Source organism: Penicillium pulvis, assembly GCF_028828015.1.
Source record: "Penicillium pulvis strain IBT 33274 chromosome Unknown contig_3_segment0_segment0, whole genome shotgun sequence".
In the NCBI taxonomy this organism is placed as follows: Eukaryota; Fungi; Ascomycota; class Eurotiomycetes; order Eurotiales; family Aspergillaceae; genus Penicillium; species Penicillium pulvis.
In genome coordinates this window covers 811,111-826,920 of record NW_026643077.1, presented here as the reverse complement: position 1 = coordinate 826,920, position 15,810 = coordinate 811,111, and the positions used below count along the sequence as shown (strand labels likewise).

At 47.5% G+C, this 15,810-nt stretch overlaps 7 protein-coding genes across 7 annotated transcripts; 3 read left to right on the top strand and 4 right to left on the bottom strand.

Moving 5' to 3' along the window:
• Positions 1 to 403: 403 nt before the first annotated feature.
• On the bottom strand, positions 404 to 1,136 carry N7503_006459 (phosphoglycerate mutase family protein; the record flags this gene model as incomplete). Its single annotated transcript, XM_057066006.1, has 2 exons — positions 404 to 516; positions 605 to 1,136. 2 exons carry the CDS (start codon positions 1,134 to 1,136, stop codon positions 404 to 406), a joined length of 645 nt encoding a protein of 214 aa, XP_056921475.1.
• Positions 1,137 to 2,466: 1,330 nt separating this feature from the next.
• On the top strand, positions 2,467 to 3,391 carry N7503_006458 (uncharacterized protein; the record flags this gene model as incomplete). Its single annotated transcript, XM_057066005.1, has 3 exons — positions 2,467 to 2,626; positions 2,774 to 3,220; positions 3,255 to 3,391. 3 exons carry the CDS (start codon positions 2,467 to 2,469, stop codon positions 3,389 to 3,391), a joined length of 744 nt encoding a protein of 247 aa, XP_056921474.1.
• Positions 3,392 to 4,494: 1,103 nt separating this feature from the next.
• N7503_006457 (uncharacterized protein) lies at positions 4,495 to 4,890 on the bottom strand (the record flags this gene model as incomplete). Its single annotated transcript, XM_057066004.1, has 1 exon — positions 4,495 to 4,890. One exon carries the CDS (start codon positions 4,888 to 4,890, stop codon positions 4,495 to 4,497), a length of 396 nt encoding a protein of 131 aa, XP_056921473.1.
• A 764-nt stretch (positions 4,891 to 5,654) lies between these two features.
• Positions 5,655 to 6,725, top strand: N7503_006456 (opsin family protein; the record flags this gene model as incomplete). Its single annotated transcript, XM_057066003.1, has 3 exons — positions 5,655 to 5,989; positions 6,060 to 6,205; positions 6,259 to 6,725. 3 exons carry the CDS (start codon positions 5,655 to 5,657, stop codon positions 6,723 to 6,725), a joined length of 948 nt encoding a protein of 315 aa, XP_056921472.1.
• A 712-nt stretch (positions 6,726 to 7,437) lies between these two features.
• On the bottom strand, positions 7,438 to 8,320 carry N7503_006455 (acetate uptake transporter family protein; the record flags this gene model as incomplete). The annotated part of the gene is made up of 2 exons (XM_057066002.1): positions 7,438 to 7,993; positions 8,052 to 8,320. 2 exons carry the CDS (start codon positions 8,318 to 8,320, stop codon positions 7,438 to 7,440), a joined length of 825 nt encoding a protein of 274 aa, XP_056921471.1.
• A 1,165-nt stretch (positions 8,321 to 9,485) lies between these two features.
• N7503_006454 (uncharacterized protein) lies at positions 9,486 to 9,902 on the top strand (the record flags this gene model as incomplete). Its single annotated transcript, XM_057066001.1, has 1 exon — positions 9,486 to 9,902. One exon carries the CDS (start codon positions 9,486 to 9,488, stop codon positions 9,900 to 9,902), a length of 417 nt encoding a protein of 138 aa, XP_056921470.1.
• Positions 9,903 to 13,241: 3,339 nt separating this feature from the next.
• On the bottom strand, positions 13,242 to 13,667 carry N7503_006453 (uncharacterized protein; the record flags this gene model as incomplete). Its single annotated transcript, XM_057066000.1, has 2 exons — positions 13,242 to 13,564; positions 13,622 to 13,667. The coding sequence occupies 2 exons, from the start codon at positions 13,665 to 13,667 to the stop codon at positions 13,242 to 13,244; spliced, it is 369 nt and encodes a 122-aa protein (XP_056921469.1).
• Positions 13,668 to 15,810: the final 2,143 nt, after the last annotated feature.

Genomic DNA, 15,810 nt, shown 5'->3' with positions numbered 1-15,810 from the left:
ATCTTCTAAAGTTGACATCGAAATGAAACGGTGGTTGAAAGGCTCCACTCTTTGAAGGATTGGTGCAGGAAGAAACTTCATAGTCAGAGCGAGGCAATGGGTTGCTCGCGCTCTCATAACGAATAACAGCTATGGGGAAAATTGATATTCCCTAATGGACGATTGTCTGAGGTTGTTAACCGCGTAGCAACGTAGATAAAGTGCGGATAGATATTTGAGCCTCTCCAATCTGGTGTGGACAGCAGCGTCATCGGGTTGAATCCAGTCCGCCAAGCTGCATTCCTAGTATACTGAGAACAACACAGTAGAAATTGTTTACCACATCAAACTCATATCGAAAAATATGTCAACCTCTCCGCCTTTGCCTTCGAATGAGATGGAAATGTGGGTCTGCAAGTAACTTTCAATTGTCGGTATGTCTGTTTATGGACTCATCTGTTTCGAGCAGTTTTGCATCCCCATCGTCACCAGAACTGAAACTGTAAGTTCGCCACATGACGTTGCGCCAATATTCGCCTATTCGAATCAGAAAGCGTCAGAATAATTGGACTATGAAGAACCTCAACAGAGAATAATCAACGTATAAGAACGAGATTTTTTTTACCGGTTTGGTGTCCCTGTGGATCCACATGCTCTGTAATGTAATGCGCAAAAGTACCGTGTGAGACAAGCACAATATTCTTCTCGGGTCTTTCTCGCAGTAGCCTCCTCAATCGGATTGCACGTGCCCGGAGCGCCTCTACGCTGGTATTGTTTAAACTTTTCTTCTCATACCACCTCTCGCGAAGGAGAGAAACATCCAATGTAGTTCCAAACTCTGAGACCAGCTTGAATACATCGCTCCCTGTGTCGCACGGTGCGTCGGACGACTCTTGGGCGTCTGCAAGAGCGAGAATTTTCAATCCTTTCCGAATCTCAGGTTCAAATGCGAGGTTTGTGGTTTGAATCGTCCGACGAAGTGGAGATGCGCAGAGCAAGTCGGTACAGGCGTGATAGGAAAAGCGCTGGTTGAATTGCCGGCTTTGTACAATGCCTTTAGGTGTCAAAGACGGGTCCCGAACTAAGGCATTCGGATGATCACGGGGGAGCTGGTGAAAGCCTTCTGCATGGCGGATGATATGGATAATCTTCGCCATCGTGATTTCTGTGATAAAGAATAAGCAGTAAAAGAGTGTATAATTGGAGGTGCTGCAAACTTTTCGGTAATATTTGTGCATCTATTTGTCGTTCGTAGAAAAGGCAATCCATGTTTATTTGGATAACGTTTGTCCATTGATATGATATATTCACACCAAGTAACGTCATTGCTCAAATTGAACTACCGACGTGGTCTCTGAAATTGGAGAGTTACCCCTTCCCGAGCAAGCAGGCCCACGAAGAAGTTCTCGTTCGACCCAGTTTCCCCGCCAAGAGACCGGTTAGGACGGGAAAACCGGAATAGACAGGAATGTCCGAGCAACTGTTAATTCCCCGCTGAATGCCTCCTCTAGTCCGCCTGAAGGAATTGCACATTACGTCATAAACCAAGATAGCTTGCCAAATTGTCTAAAAACAGATCCATGATGACCTGGCAGAAGAGCAAAGTTAGATACTGATGGATGAAGATAAGAGCAAGCGCTTAGTTACATTGGCAGTGCATGAATTTGGAGCTACAGTACCATGCGTTTCAACTATCCCCTGATGGGTCATATTATTAGTTCTTTTGAAACCACTTGCTCACACAAATACGGTCTAGTGGTGGCACTGGACAGTGCCAAAATCAGTGTCCAAATACACCCAGACCGACTGCTTACTCGACTGGCGAGGATTTTATGTACCATGACAAATATGCTACGTATCATTGATAAATTTCCAAGACGTGCTCTCAATAGCAACTAATGCTTATTGATAGCTCTGGCTCTGCACGTTTTCTAACAATTCGTCCTCACAATTCCCGTTCATGTAAGCTTGGATTGTAAGTGACCCATGGGGATTTCCGTGTTTTCCGGGCCCAAACCGCTTTTCTCAGCACCCAGGGTTTGCCGACCTGAGCCGACCCGTGGGGCAGGTTCTTTTGTGGGTGGGTCGAGCATTGGGCGGGCTGGCGAAGTCAAGCCACGAACGCAGCACTTGGCGTGACGTCAATGATGTCAAGATCAACAGTTCCACGTTGTTGCCCTCATTGTGCATTACCGTCTATTCAGCTCCTACGATTCCAATACAAGCGTGATTTCATGTGTACCCTTGAGATTACTCTGACGTAGTTGATGGCTCAGGGAGCCATCGGCTCGGAGCTTTCCTATAAGTAACTATCATTGCTTCTTTCACCCGTTCAGTACGACATTATCTTGACCGGATCCTCCTACCTGCCCTCTGATCTTGTAGTTATCGATTCGCTCTCCCCTGCCCTGCTCTTTAGCTTGTTCATCATAGCATACCTTACCCTTTACCAGTACATACCGTCGACGACCTGGTACTCCAGAAAACATGGAAGCAGTCAACAAGGTGATCAACATGGCCTCGCACTCCATTCGGGATGACACTGATGTCCAACCACAGAATGCCGAACAATCACAGGACGAACGTATCTCCGGCGTGCAGAGTCAAGGCGCCGCAAATGACTCGTACGACGCCGGCAACCGAGACGGTAAGTGCATCTTGGATTCATGTTCCGTGGAGAGCCTACTATCTCAGATGGCCTGCAATACATGGAAAAGCACCCGGTTTCTAGGCCCCAGGCTTTCATTCAGCCCACACCATGACCGCAGTAAGCTGACTATCTTCGAAAACCCAGAACAACCCGACGCCTCTACCTCGAATGCCAACACCGCACCACAGGAACCTAAGCCGGACGGCCAGTCCTTGACGAGTGTTCCTCAACAAGCCGCTAGCTCTACTTCCGATAGGCCCTCTGCTACCCCCACTACGGATATGGGTTCCACTACCGCCACGGGCTCGCCGAACACCGCTGCCGCCGGCTTATCCAATTCTACCGTAGATACTAATACCGGCACCAAGGCTGACGATGGTAAGAAGCAACGCGATACTGATAACACCCACGTCGATGAGAATGCCCAAAAACAGGTACACCAGGGCCGTCGCGGGACAGCTGCGATCATGGAAGATCACGGCGTTAGCAGAGAGACGCTGAAGGGGCCTCAAGGTCCGGCGCCGCACCCAGCCGCCGATTTTGAGAAGGAAGGCCGGAAGGAAACAAAGGATGAACAGCCTGCTGGGTCGAGTAGGTCACTGGCTTTCTTGGTATGAAATTATAGGCAGCGCTGATGATAACGTAGAAAGCGAGGATTCAAAGAATGGCGGGGGATTTTCTGGAAGCAATGAAAAGCAGGGCGTAATGTCGAAGATGAAGGAAGGTTTGACGAAGGTTGCTCATCCGCATCATGGTAAATAGCCTAGGCAGTAAGGATATCCCTGGATATTGCATGGCTGCATTGTTTCGTATCAAGATGGCTTCTGTGATTTAATTGATGATTGATGTTCAGTACTTCCTCGGCTTAAACCGCAATGTATTGCTTGGCTCCCAACTAACTGGTGGGAGTTCATACTTTGTGTACTGTATCGTCAGTGCTAGAGATAAGAAGCGAGCTAGAGACAAGAAGGCGAAATTTATGTCAACCCGTCCTGTAGTGGAAATACTCTTGGAGCCGGGTTCTAGAAATGAGGCCTGGATTGCCCGGGCGAGATGAAGGTATGGTATCTTTTGTGATGAATTTCCGCTCGAGGCAGACTATAGGTGGACTATCTAGCAAACATCGTGGCGTCTGACGTTTTTCCACGTTTTCCGAGGCACTCGCTGGCGATAAAAATAAGGCATTGCTAGTGCACTGTCTGTGCTGAGAGTACATCGTTTCAAGCGTGCCGATGCTCACCAGTTTTCAGAACGTGTTCGACTCAAGATCAAAACAAAAGAAACACAAGCAAACCCTTCTTCATTCCCTGTTCAACTCTTTTCTCATGTCGCGCGGTTCATACACCAAGCGACCTTTGCCTTTCGAGGTTTCAATTACAGGCTTAGATAGCTGTTTTTCAATACCACAAGCTGGGGGACTATTGGGAACGACCCTCCCGCTCTTTACCCAATTGATGACTAGACCCTGAAATCACTCTTCGAAACTCTACGTCATTTTCTGTATAGCAGCATAGTCCTTGCTAGCAAGGAGATCAAAATTCATGACTGGTGTTCCATTGCGCTGCGCTCTAACCCGACCCGACCGCCACAGACCTTATAAAACCTGAACCAAACCCTGACTCTCTGCACGATTTTGAAATGTTCCCATTTGTTTCGAGAACCGCGTCAAATTTCCCTCTCATTTCTTCCTCTTCCGTATAAAAGGAGTGGTAACCATGTTTGTAAAGACCGTTGCACTGAAGAACACGAAGACGAACATAAGCATCGTATCGCAGCGTGAATGCTTGGTAACAAATGCATGATAGATGAGAAGCGCACTATACAGGAGACATAAACAACAAAGCAGTTGCTCAACCGGTGGGAAATCAATGTTGGGAAATCCCCGAGAGGCGGTCTTCCAACGAAGGGTGGCGTGCCATTTCTTCTTCTGTGAGCCTCTCCACAGGCTCAGGGGCAGCTATTTCACTGAGGTTCCCGTAAACGTCACCCCTGGGGTTTGCATATCCTTGTTCCAGAGAAGGACGACGTGCCAATTCTGCCGCCGTAAGCCTTTCGACGGGTTCAGGGGCGGCAATCTCACTAAGTGCTGCGTATGGATCAACGTCCGAATCCTCTTGGTTTTGTTGGATGGTTGAATCTGTATTAGGGTGGACAGGTTTGTCTTTATCTCGGGCGCTGCGAAGTGGTTTTACCTGCTCGCATTGTGATCGTCGGTGCGTAAGAAGGGCAAAGCATGATCGGAGCTTCTGCAAGAAGGCCATTTTGTCACTGATAAAAGGTAAGAAGTGAGATGTGTGCAATTAACCAGTGCTATTTCGCGCCTTTCACGCTTTCCACGCCCTGCCTGTCTAGTGAATTAGGCCGGTTAATTTCACACCTTCCGGGTTTGCCGATTATTCATGTCAGAAAGTCATGCTTTCACCAAAAGCTTGTTACTGGCTGTTGAAAAGTAAGGGACGTCTAAAATTCCCATGAACAGTTGAAAAGTACAATATGGTTATTTGAGCCTCCCGTCTTAGCCGCTTTGCTCGGACCACATGCTCCGCCTGCGCCGGCGTCATTCTGATTCGATTTGGCCGTCTGTCAAAGCTAATCGTGCCGTTGCTTGGGATTCAATTCCCGTGTCCCCGTATTCGTACCCGGGAAAGGGGAAAGGTTGATTTGTCTTTGACGATCAACAGTGTGAATGATACAAATAGGCCGAAAGAAACCGACAAATTTCTCGATATTTCTAATCTCCCATTCATGTTCATACAAATTTCCTCGTTCGCTACAACAATGAAATTAACTTCAACAAGTTTATTGTGCCCTTCAACTCTCGGGTACGCGATTCTTGGTTGTGTAAACTTGGATTGTACATATGTAACCAACGGGGATTTCCGTGTTTTCCGGCCCTAAACCGCTTTCATCGGCTTCTAAATAATATTGTGCCTACCCGAAGGTGAGATCGCACAGTGTTCATGCAAACACCTGTAACCCATCCCCTGGGAACTACATTGAGAACATCCATCAGCACATACGAAATATGGGGGGCAACCAAGCTACTCAAGTAGATCGATTCATCGTGAGTGACCGACATGTCGACATCCACATTACTGCGAGGGTATCCGATTGGTACTGGGCAGTCATGTCGATTATGGGTTTCACAACGTTAGCGATCCTGGCGCTGGGCTTCTTGAGGCCCGCAAACAGTCGAGTGTTTTTCTATATTCTTTCTGCTATGGCCTTCATGGCGACCATTGAATACTACAGCATGGCATCCAATCTTGGCTGGGTTCCCATTGATGTACAGTGGCAGCGCAGCAGCGGATTAGTCTCTGGCGCAAATCGTCAAATCTGGTGGGTCCGCTATTGTGGCTGGTCAGTATTCCTTATCCGCAACGGTTCTGGCTATATTTCCCTTACGAATATATAAATTAAACCAAAATAGGTTCTTAATCTGGCCATTACTATCATTGGCCTTACTCTTGACGTGTGCTGCTCCAACTGTTCATATCCTTTGGGCATGCTTTCTGAGTTGCGTGATGGCGGCCATGGCTCTCATTGGAGCCGTAGTGCGCAGCATTTACAAATGGGGTGAGTGATCGTATGCTGATCAAGTGCGCACTGCTGACCATCTCCATCGTTAGGTTACTTCGGCTTCTGGGTTTTTTCATGGTTGATGCTAGGTTATTGTCTTGTGTGGGGACCTCGCCCTTACGCACGAGCCCTAGGCCGAAAGGTCTGGCGAGTCCACACGATTTGTAGCATCTGGATCTGGTTTCTGTGGATGTTTTATCCTGTATGCTGGGGTCTCAGTGAAGGTGGCAATGTGATTACGCCGGACTCCGAGTTTATCTTCTATGGCATTCTGGACTGCTGCTTGATACCATTAACATGTGGAATTTTTCTTGGTCTCCACTGGAAAATCGATCCACTCAACCTTGGACTCTATATACGCGGTTTTTATGACCCGATTGGCGGTTATGAACCGGTCACTGGAAGCGGGGCCCTCCAGGAGAAAGCGGACGAGTCAGCCAACCGACGAAGCATTCGGAATAAATATCACGGAAGCAAATCAGGAGGCAATTGGAACGTGCCCTCAGATGCACGTTGAATGGTATTTGAGCGGACTGGTAGTATCGGAAATATAGTCGTGCTAGGGTCAGAGAAAAACCAGTGGCATCAAACACTCAGTATTTTTTATCCCCCAGGCGATTGGGGAGTATAATATGAACCGAGACATTCGGATGATCACGGGGAAGCTGAAGCACTGGATGTAATATTACGAAGGGAACTGCAGTATATTTTGATGTGACTCGTGGTAGAAACTCCATGAGTAGTAGCGCGAATTTTCGTATCGAAGCCGCTATGAAGGCTGGAGCGGAAATAAGTCTTGGGCTAGGACAAACTAGATGATATCATGTGATTAATTTCATGGGTGCCATTGATGGCTTTCAGTTCGTGCCGTATTGAGGAATGGTACCTGCCATTTTGAACATAAACGCGATCCGAGGCCCGGTGACAACGTTCGACGAGGGTTTATGAGAGCAATTTTATAATTTTCGTCGAAGAGAGAACAATGATAACTACTCAAATCACTGGTACTTCCAAAAAGTGCACAACACTACTCTTATTTTCTCCATTCAAGACCACAAGTCTCCGCTGTTAATAAGTAAAGTTGGTGAGATAACTAATTCATCAAAAATTGGTTTAGAACTTCCGTCATATGATCCCCTTTAGTGGTCGGGTACAAAACCCCTCAAATGGAATGCCTAAATCCGTACTGAAGATTCATGCATTCCAGGCTGGCCTCATCGATGTAATTCTCAAGCTATGGTTTCCGGAATGGGGATTTCACCGAGTGGGAAGCGTACCCAAGTTGTTTGAGGCATCATGAGGCCAGACGCTCCAGCGTAGAAGGCACAAAATGCGCAAATAACAGCAAATGCTCCACCTGCCTTGTTCGCCCGAACGCTGGGAACAGGATGCTCAGTAGAGATGAAGTTTGCGATGCTGAGGAATAGATACGCAAGAACAAGAAAGAAAAACACCAGCAGGATTGCTATGTTCGTACGAAGCGCTGCAATCAGAAATATCAGGGTCAGAAAACCCCACAGGATTAGATAGATTCCGACAGCAAAGGTGTATGAACGCGTCGTCTCGCCACCATAGGCCGATTGAATGCCCAGGTATGGAAGCAAATACATTGCGTAGCTAAGCCAGAATGCCCCATATGAACAGTGCACCGTTGTGCCAAATGTATTGCCGACTCGAAACTCCATGATTCCAGCGATGAACTGAGCAGTGCCCCCCATGAAAGTGATGAGACCGAATGCAGCCTGGTTCGGGCCAGTTTTTCCTTCGGGATTCTCGTTTGGTAGCCTGCCAAATGTCTCGGTCAGAAGTTGTACGAAATATGTGAACAGGAAATCAAACTTACCCGGCCCCGCATTCATATAAACCGACGACAAAGGTTGTGATGGCAAAAGCAAGCAAGCCCAGTGGACCAGGATTTGCTAGCTTCGTGTACTGAGGCTGAAGGACTTGCGATACCATTGCGCCCTGCCGAGTCGCAGCAGCTGGATGAACATTTTTCACTGCTCCATTCACCGGTGGATTGTCCAAGTCCGCGGTATGGCCGGACATGCTGTATATCCTATCTTCATGAGGGTGGTGGTTTTCTGACGAGCTACCTTGATTTTCGACCATAGTGGTAATATAGATTCGCTGCTCTTTGTCCTCTCCGCACTTGCGATGAATAAAATTTGATGCGACGCTTGCCTTGGACCAAGTAACATGGATGTATTATACTCCGTCCGGATTGACCATGATGTCATTCATTGTGCTCCGAATCAACCTCCTCCCATTTATCCATCATTGACTTTACACTAAAGCCCGCAACGAAACTTCAAATCGAGTTTTGACTTCGAGAACCCCGCAGATGGGCCATGGAAGATATATGCATTGGAGCAGCAGGTAGAGCGAAGCCTCTTTGGCGGGTTCCCACAAAGTATTCACTTCGATTGTTAACTTAATTAGCTAGGTTCATGAGCGCGTTTCAATTGTGCTTGCCAACCGGAATTTACTCGCATTTTCCATTACGGGGTATATTATTTAACTTTTCAAGGAGAAAGTAATGCTTGTATCACAACGTACTAATAATGATCGTAGGATAGGTTTGAGTAGAAAAAGACCAAGAGCTGCGTTTGGTTGCCGAATTGTTTCCGGGAAAATCATTCCGTGTTTGCCGTGAGTGCCGGGATGGGGAAAAGCGATGAATATTCAGGATGACATAGTTGCCAGATCGAGTCACTCTTTCGGGGATTGTATGTCTCTTCCATAATTATTACCTCTAGAAGTTTTTATACTGTGTTGTTCTTAGCATACTAGGAATGCAGCTTGGCGGACTGGATTCAGTCCGCTGACGCTGCTGTCCACGCCATATTGGAGAGGCTCAAATATCTATCCGCACTTTATCTACATTGCTACGCCCCTAACGAGCTCAGACAATAGTCCATTTGGGAATATCAATTTTTCTCATAACTGTTATTGGTTATACGAGCGCGAGCAACCCATTCCATCGCTCTGACTATTTTCCTGCACCAGCCCTTCAAAGATTTAGCCTTTCAACCACCGTAGGATACGACTTAATGCAAATAAACTCAAATCACTTTTTCGCCGAGGAAATAGACAACGTGGAGAGGTCATCACTGCCACGCGTAAAATTACATTATGCGGTGAAAATACCCAAGTGGCTTCGAACGGACCATCAAATTCTGGGAAGTCCCGGATATAGCGGTAACGCGAAATTAAATCGTGATTAGAAGATAAAAGCATTTTTTAAAATCTCCACACTTTCCAGTCGGTCGAAAAAATGGGACTGCTGAAGCAACTCCACACTACCTTCAATTCTTGCTTCGGTCGGAAGAAACATCCCAACTCGCCAGAACCACCTCCCTATTCGAGCGGTCATTCCTCTGACAATAACTTTCGGTCGAATACGAATGCGAATCAAGATACCGAACAATCTGGCGGTGACAACTTCGGAGCTCTCACTGAGGTTGCAGCCCCAGCGCCAGTTGAGCTCGTTCCAGAGGCAGAATTCGAGCAACGTCCTTCATTGGAACAACGATTATCCGATTCCGCGAAGCGGCTTCATGACGATGACCAAGGTGAATACGGTTCTTTAAGTGAGGTAGCAGCCCCGGAGGTTGTGGGCAGGCGATCAGATAAGGGGACCGCCCGGCACAGGTTCCTTGAGCAATCGCTGTATCAAGGTGCAAGTGGATAAGGCCTGCTCTCATACAAGCAGTGTTTGGTCGTCTGTGTGTTTGCAGCATGTCGATATTGATGGTTTCTCTCAAGTCAGAGCTCTTTGTTGACATTTGCAATTTGGGTGGGTAGAACATGTCGCTTGGAATGTTGTAAGGATTTGTTGATTTCAGATACCCTCCTAGGTAGAAATCACTAGTACCACGTTCAACAAACTCATGGGACAAACTTGGAAACAAATAGCAAAACGAATGGAGCAAAATTGAAACAGGTGTAATCCAGAAAGACGTATGTGAGGCTTGTATGGGGGCATAAGACGAATGGAAAAACTGCATACCTCATGAGGCTCTTCCAAGCTTGAAGGTAAGCAACATGGCGTAGCCGATGCGACATCAACTTCTCAATCTTGGACGTGCGGGTACCTCCAAGCCTCTACGCGCGACACTTGTAACACATACGAGCACGGTATCGCACCGCATCCTTGTTGGTTCGGGGATACTAAAATCTCTCAGGTTCTCCGACCAAATTGACTGTGTTGCCTCCATGGCCCACTGCGCTCGACCTGCCCGAACAACATGCTACCCCCTTCCTCGCTCCGAGCCAACAACGACGCTCACAAAGTCCACTTGCCACGTACTGAAAAGATCGAGCAAAATGGTGCTTGCTGCGGTAACTTATACTCCCTCACCGTTACCCACAGTGGATTTTTGAGTGATCCCCTGCACCCGGCGCTCAATCTCTGCATAGCCCACCGCTCACGCTACAACTAATTTTCATACAAGGCGTACGCTTAGAGATGAGGGCGAACGCTCATAAATGTCACTACTGCAGCCATGTGGCGCTCACACTCAACAAGTTGTCCCAGACCCATGAAGACCTATCCCATTGACCGCAAGGCCGGTTTTAGGATCATTTTGACCGGTCCGGGAGCTGAAGTGCTCCTAGAATTCTTATTCAAGATCCCAGGATTAAATTTGTACTTTCGGGGATCCATTTGCGGTATCCTTGGATCAGGTACTTTGGTTTCGCGTGCAGGCTTCTGGACCGAGCGGGTTACGAGACGACAGATCCTGGGACCTCAACCAGTGATTGCTTGATTGATTGATTGATTGATTCATAGGCTGTCCCAGCCGCCCTAAGGCAGCTATGCAGCGTCCATCTATAAGTACAGGTGTCGCCGCCCTTGCTTTCCGACAAGAAGCCGTCCCTCCCAGAACCGCTTCCTTCATCCGCTACGGCTGCTCGCCCATCACTCATAATCTAATGGTTATTCTGTGTCTGTGTACTTGTCAGGCCTTTCCTGGCCCTCCTCTTCTTCTATATACCAAAAATCACACGTCTTCGCTATGTCTATTTTAGTACCGTGGATGGCACTGCTCGAAATTGTCCCAGCAGTCCAGTCCTCAAGACCATCTTTGCTGCTTGTACTGCCATTTACGGGCTACACAGCATGCGTTTGATGTCGATGCATGGAGCCCTGCCTGCCCACATTTGATGCCGTTCGTCTGCCCAGTCCCGGCACTCAAGCAGGACGTGCCGTACGGTTAGCGGCCCGTGGCCGCGTTCGCATTGGTCGGAGTCGGCCTTGTTGATGGCGTGGAGGTATGCACGTAGGCCAATCTTGCACGTGCGCGTCTGTGTGATGGCGGAGCTGATCGCTCTGTGTGTGCCAATGTGCGTGTCGAGTATCGCCTTCCCTGGCCTCACCCCGAGCCTAAAGAGCTCTCTCCCGTGCTTGGCATTCTCCCAGGCCGTATCCCACTCATCCGTGCTCGCTCCAGCGCTTGGATTGGATCCGGTGGCCGACCTCAACCAGTGATCCCGCGAATGCCTGAACCGAATTTGGGAATGCAACCACTGGCCCCGGGGCCTTGTTTGCTCCTGGGGCTCTTAAGCCGAATTCTGAAATCGTTATCTCGACCCGGGGCCATCTTCTCGATAGTCTGCTGGCTACTCAGCTAGGACGCTATAAGAATGCATTTTCCCACTGGCTTCACAATTGGCTTATGAACCAAGGGGCATCGCCGCTTCATTCTACAGCTTTCATCATTTTCTGCTTCCGCGAAGACAGACCCAACCATGGATACATTCATGGCTCATCTACCGTCAGGGGTAGGAGCAGCCCTCAAGGAAAGCTTCTCAACCGTCGTAACCGTGCCCATGTTCTAAATCGGCGCATACAGTGCTTTGGAAACGGTGTTCATCACGTTCGACGTTATCAAAGACCACCGCGCACTATATTTCTGGAGCATCTATATTTCTGGAGCATGCACGTCGCATCGTCGGGCACTCTTGTGCATGCCCTTTCTGCTATCGTTTGCTCTGTATCTCAAGCGTCCACACAGCCAATCTCAATTCCTTTCATGATTGGATGGTATTGCTTCTCCTTACGGAGTATAAGCTGCATTTCATTCAAGTCAGTTCTAGAGCCGTGATTTACAGCATCAAGTTGAAACTGGAATTCACGCTGCTCTATCATCTTCGCTCACCGCCACAGAGCGATTCGGTCCTCCATATCATCCGTGCGTGGGCTGGTGTTCCAACCCATACAAAGCTTGGTCGACAAATCAACCTGCGTATTGACGAGCATGCCTTCAAAGTCCGCTCCGAATGCTCGGTATTGGATCTGTTGAGATCTGGGAATCGGTTCTCACCTCGTCCAGATCATGTTGAACGGTATATGTGACAGACAGCTGGGTAGATGCGACCTGTGTCGACGGCTCTCGATCACCAGAGAGACCTCAGAGCATCGCTAGGTCGCTTAATATGTGCTGTTCTCACATTTTTTAAAACCCTTGTTGGATTTCCATCGATTCTTTTCCCTTTATATCGCCGAAACCTATCGAGCGGTCATCATTTATCCCCACCTCGCACCATGACTTTTCTTGCCTACACCTATATCTTATTAGCTACTCTACCGCTTGAGACATCCTTTGCCCACATCGTGTGAAGCTATGACTTTGTCAAAGGTACAGTAAGGAACAATAGTCTTTTCAGTTATTTCTTGGTGACCACAGCTTGGGTCACAAGAGAGTTGCTTAGATACATGAGACCACACTTTCTCCTTCAGTCATTGTAATCAAAAGCCCACAATAAGAGATATGATGAGCACTTCAATCGTATAGACGGTCATCCTCTTCCGCTGCGCATTTTCCATGCTTTGTGTCATGCTGCAGCTGCGCGGAAGTACCATGTATCACATCATCGGGGTCTTCTGCGCTGGCCGCTGCCGCAATCTCTTCGTATCTATGCTGTAGCAGCTGTGTCCCCAATTGCAATGCTGTCCCACCCCCCGTAGAAAATATATTTGATCTAGTGAGATCTGTGACCGTCTGTAGATATTGGACCGTGTCATGGATCAGTCCGGTACTGATAGTCGACGTGCTTGAAGATTTTTTGGAAGTATCTCTTGTGTTGCCGCTTGAAGATCATCAGAGCCTTGGGAGATGGGGTCCGAGTTGCATTTTCGCTTTTCCACGCCACCTAAATCTTTGGCAGGCCTTCTCCCCGGACTGGCATCCACTTCTGCGAAACCCTTTGAGACAACTCTGAGGCCAGCCGCAGAAGTAGCCTGAGAGGTTGCTCCCGAGTGACTATCGAGAGGGCGTGAGAGATGGGTGGTGGATCCTGACCTTCCACGAACCGCCGAGCCAGTGAACTCATCATGGTCGGGTCGGAAATCTTCGGATAAATCAAAGGGTTAGCGGAGGATCCTGCAAATAAACAGATGTAAATTACCGGCCCATCTTGTATGACCCTGTTGATCATCCTGCTGGTTCTCCATAATTTATCGCAGCAACACTCGACGCTGTCTGTTCTTCCGAGCCAATGGGGAGTTTGTGTTCTCGTTGACTTTGTGCTCATCACCGGACAAACTTTATGGGTGCTGCATGCGGGGCACACGTGTCTCCATTCTGGGTAAATATCTTCGATCGCCTGCGTAGTCGCCCTTATCAGGCCATTATGAGATGCCTTTGTTCCCCGTAGACCGCTGACCGTGCTGCAGTGAGACAAGCGCCGGTATATCATGTCGTTGGAAGTCAATAAGTCAGTAATTAAGTTAGCCTCATCCGTGCGTTGGGCACGCGTAAGTGGAAGCTCACAGCAAGGGCATCAATCACATACTGATTTTCAGTGCCAAGTTTTATTCATCTAAGACTAATGCCGCATGTTTGGATTCAACATGGACTTATACATGGGAAGAGTGGAGTTGCTGGATGTTCAATTGGTCCTTTGATTTTACATAGTATGTGGCCTTGATTGACCTTGGAATCATTTAAACCAGGATCTATCTCACAATGCTATATCAGTCATACTTCAGAGAAATGTATCCTCTGCACTCATCGTAAAACTGGGTAGCCACTAGAGAAATTGATGCCAAGGGTACGCCGTATATTACAATTTATGAGCTCCAGAGCCATTTCCCAACGAAGAATCTTTGATTGCAAAATGCCAAAGGAGCCCCGATGGTCAAACGAGGAGGTGATAATCGCGGCCTATTTTTCTTCCCGGCAAATCTGTTCCAGAGCGATACACTGTTTGCTTTTTCGTCGCGGCTTCCGCCGTACCCATCGCGCCATTGAACGGAAAATCTACTCCATAGTCAAGGGGAATACACATTTGAGGCTCCCAAAAGGCTACTGGCATTTGGACATCGTGGACAGATGGATAGATGGTTTATTACAAGACCAAAAAGCAGTTAATGAGTGGATTGATTTTTCGGCGGATGATGCAGATGATGTTATTCAAGTAAGTTGCCCTGCCAAATCGAAATCAGTGAATCTTACCGTGTTTCGTATAGAACCAACCGATTCATGAAATTATGACAGTACTTAACCTATTCCGCTTTCCGGGGTCGAGCCTAGGGAACTCTTAATATGCGCCCTTTCATGAAACAAGACAGTAAGGTCGGTGAATATTACGGTAAACAACCATGATCGGGTTACGTTAGTTAATGGACCTTATGCACAATATATCACTTCAAAACCACTCGCGTGTTCATGCACTATATATCTATTTATAGGCTAAAAGGCTTATCATACCATCCAGCCACACTAAGTGCGCTTACCACGTCTATCATTTAGAAGCTTATTTATAGCGACAAAGCATAGCTAGCGTAGAATGCAAGGAAAGTCATCATATATAAATCTACTTGAGTCGTGATCAAGTCTATTCTTTCCGACGTGATTCTAGACTAAATGCCATAATCTAAGTGCGGTCATGTGATCTATAAGATTGTTATTTTCTCAACAACCATCAGGCTACGCAAAATCTAGAGCGTCTACTTTAGGATAGGGACTCACCTACTAGAAGTAGGAGGATTTAAAGTATTTAGCGCGCAACGAATAATTAACGCTTCGACGTCTGGTTCGATAGCGCGCATTAACCCGCAAAAAAATGGAAGACACGTGGCCTCTCTTTTCTAGGCTTTTCAAAGTTTTTCGGTACCCTTACAGTGCGGCAACTTAAAATTTCAGACACTCCTACTCAACGGGCGTTGACTTAAAATAAGCGAAACTTACGCAATATGCTACATTCTACCACCTTGTCTATCAACTTCAACTATAAAAGGCAGCCATTTTTCCGATAGATCTAAGCTCTCTATAGTCATGGATAAGTCTAATATGGTGGAGTTACCAGCATAGACATAAGTGCCCAGCAGGACGTCTAACACGCCGCTAGCTACGCCATGTCCGGCTGAGAGTGGAATGCCACTACGGGAATACTTACTAGTAGAATAAACCGGTAATCATAAATTTACTTTCTGACTTAATCTTCTAGATTACTCGAGACGAGACAGGCATCGTGCCTCGGGCTACGAAGCTATTTCGGACCAGTTATTGAAACCCTACAGCGGTTAGAAAAAGAAGACCTAAAGCTTGCTTCCTAGGGCGCACGCCTACTTAGGATTTTTCGACGTATGTGGG